Here is a 3464-nt window from a genome sequence, read left to right on the forward strand (position 1 = left end):
GACATGATGTCCGGATTTGCATTTTTTTTACGTTTGCCGTCGTCTCCACCCCTACCACAGATTACCATCTGCAGACTAAGCGCGTCGTATAGCCTTGTTTTGAATTTTTAGCGTGTCAACCGTGGTTAGTATAGCACGTGCAACAACAATGGTAATAATATGTGCGTGTTATAATATGTTATATCTGATGATGTATACGATATAATATTATATTATTAGTATAAAAATAAAAAGCCAATTCCTCGACTGCCGTACGAAATTAATATTAGGCATTTTAAATATTAAACACGCGCGGTGTATAATATACCTACACATTACACATAATAATATATTGTATGGTTGTTGTAATGTAAGTATCTATATGGTCAATGTGTTTTTATCGCAATTTCGAAACGAAGATTGATATTCGTGTATACAACATAATATATACAGTGGTTCTAATTCTTTTAATTTTCCAGTGCTCAGTTGTATAGTCAGTACCAGGTACAGATTTTGAATATAATATCATGTTCACTATACCTACCTCTAATGAAAGAAAACCCCGTATTAGAAAATTGATAAAAAGTATTTAACAATGCTAAATGCAATCATCGTACGCATTTTCATAAAATCGTTGTCTTAATACATACTTTTTAATATTTAAAATTGTACTCCCTCAAAGTCACATATACAACTATAGATGAGAATCACACTGGTGTGATATAAACGTTTAAAAACATCCAACTTGTATATAGGTGTATCTAATGCACCTATACACATAGATTCATTGGTATAAATACATAAAGACATAGATAGTAGTTGTAGGATCGACGCAACTCTACCGATATATTTAGAAGTAACTTTTGTATTATAGAACTTTTGAAAATAAAAATAAATACATTTACTGTATATATGAATGGGTTTTAACGTAGGTACAGATTATTATGGTCCACAGTTAAGATCGTCACCATAAAACGACTTCTGTAATAAACCTCTGAAGATAGAAATGTCCTTACCTATATAGACCTACGACCGCGCGTTTCACGGAATATAAAATATATTTTGATAATACGTCTTGCCCTTTGCGGCCACAGTGGCACAAAGTGGTATTTTAATTATTAATTTAAATTTATACATTCCATTTAAAATTGCGTGTCAGTCCAGTATTCGACGATGCGGGTGTGACGGCGGCAAGAGCGGGGTTGGAAGAAAGAGTTGAAACGATGGCACGCATTTCGCACATCTGACCGTTGCCGTTGTCGGGTCCAGCCATGCTACACCACGGAGAAATAAATCTGTTACATTTGTGTGTGTGTGAGGGTGAGGGTGGGGGTGAAACGACGCTGGCGATGATGATAATATTTTATAATTATTTAAATGGAAAATGAAAATAATAAAATTTAAATAAATAATCTCAGTGGTATACAGTATACCACTGAGATTATATAGTACGTGAATTGTAAACGAAAAATACAATTTCAAAATATGCTTTTCTTTAAATATTAAATTTGTTTATTATTTGTGTATTTTATCAGTGTATCACTATAGTTATTTCAAAAATATTTAGTCATCACTGATCTCCGAAGTCGTATAATAATAATACGTAGTCTTCCTTATTAATCCTTCGTGCGTCCAACACCTAAAATTTCTATTTTAAAGAACCAAAATTGCGGTAACCTTATCATTTGGTCTTAATGAATCGGAACCTTCAAACCCGTTTTCCCAAGTTCCCGGTGATTATGCACGAATTGCAAATGGCGATTGACCGGACTGCTATTATATAAAGTCGGACACGCGCGTAAGTACAAATTCAATCGTAGATTAAGTATAATATCAATCAATGGTTGTATATATTATAAGTTCAATGGCGAGGGTTATAAACTATGAGGGTTTTTTATCGCTCCTCCGCATCCATTAGCGAAACATGAATTTGTAAACAATGGAAATTGATGCAATATGCGACCATCCGGCGTGAAGCGGTCAGTAAAACGATTTCCGTATGAGCTCCTTCTTGTGCATATTATATAGTATACGTCATAGGTATCCACCGTCCTGTGTATATTCATTTATAGTTTTATGGTTAAATAATAATTATTGTTGTTCAAATTCCCGAAGTCAATTTCGATGCAAATTCCGTCAAGGCGTCCAAACGTGCATAATATTATAATAATATTATGTTGACCTTTGTTCGAGATGCAGCTATTCGAAACACGACCACATTTTTATTTTACATTTAAGGATACACAATTCAGTAAGTGAGTAAAATTTTGCAGCGTCAAGCAATAAGTATCACGGCCGTGGTGATGGTATATCATGATATAATATACGATATACCATGGACATAGGTACATATGTACCAGGTTACAGGTAAATTGTACCTACTTCACCGGCCATGTGATTGATTTCGACAAATATATTGCTTCTCAAACAATATACAACCGAACTCTATACAAATATTTTTTAATTCGAAATCATCACTTATGTATACCATAATATAGCACAGGCGCGTATCCAGAATTTTATTTCGGGAGGGGCTGATGAACATTTATAAACATAGTAATACAGTAAACAAAAAATAATATTTAATGATTTAAAACACAATGTATACAAATACAATTTAGGTATTAGGTAGGTACTATATAACAAGTTTTAATCGTCTAGCTCGTCCACTATTGGCAAACTTGTCTAAAACCATATTGTCCGTTGTACAAATATTTCTATGAATATTTAGTAATGCTAAACCAACAAGACGATTCTCTGAAGTTGAGTTTCTCAAATATGTTTTTAATCTTCGCAGTGTTGAAAAACTGCGTTCAGCTGATGCAGTTGACACGGGAAGTATGGCAAGTATTTTCAGCAGTTGGTAGAGATTGGGATATAGAGTTTTATCACAAGAAATTAAAGCGTCTGTGGAGGTGGAAGGTCTTGATGATGGTTCTACTGAGGTCCATTTAGAAATCCATAAATCATACTCAGCCTCAACTGTATCTTTAAAACCTGGCAAATCATCCATGTAAAAATCAACTGCTTCACGAAGAAATAAAAATGATTTATTAATACAAAGAGAAGGTAAAATATACTGTCTCAAGATGTTCTTTTAAAATAACATCACCACTATTGGCACGGTACCGTAAAAGACTACGAAAATTACACTCAAATAGGTTCTTAAAGATAATAATATAGTAATGATTAACGTCAATAATCTATCAAGAAAACGCGCCAATTCGGCGCATCCCTCTCGCTTCACCCCGTCAACAAAACCAATTCTACTATGGCAGGGTGTGACATGCGGAGATGCGCAGAAAAACCGATTTTCATCTGTCTGCAGCGTGTTCTGGATAAAGTATTGACAAACACAAAATGCACAGGATCCCACGGTTTTACCGTTTTAGCGTGAGGCTAAATATAATCGAACCCGAAGGTGTCCGCAAAAGAGGAGCAAGTAGGGGCAGCCCTCGTCACAATTACTGTTTTCTATACAATTT

General features: G+C 34.5%; 1 protein-coding gene across 1 annotated transcript; it reads right to left on the reverse strand.

Moving 5' to 3' along the window:
- Nucleotides 1-2614: 2614 nt before the first annotated feature.
- On the reverse strand, nt 2615-2992 carry LOC103308709 (52 kDa repressor of the inhibitor of the protein kinase-like). The gene has a single exon (XM_029486229.1). It carries the CDS (start codon nt 2990-2992, stop codon nt 2615-2617), a length of 378 nt encoding a protein of 125 aa, XP_029342089.1.
- Nucleotides 2993-3464: the final 472 nt, after the last annotated feature.

Source organism: Acyrthosiphon pisum, chromosome A1 (assembly GCF_005508785.2).
Source record: "Acyrthosiphon pisum isolate AL4f chromosome A1, pea_aphid_22Mar2018_4r6ur, whole genome shotgun sequence".
In the NCBI taxonomy this organism is placed as follows: Eukaryota; Metazoa; Arthropoda; class Insecta; order Hemiptera; family Aphididae; genus Acyrthosiphon; species Acyrthosiphon pisum.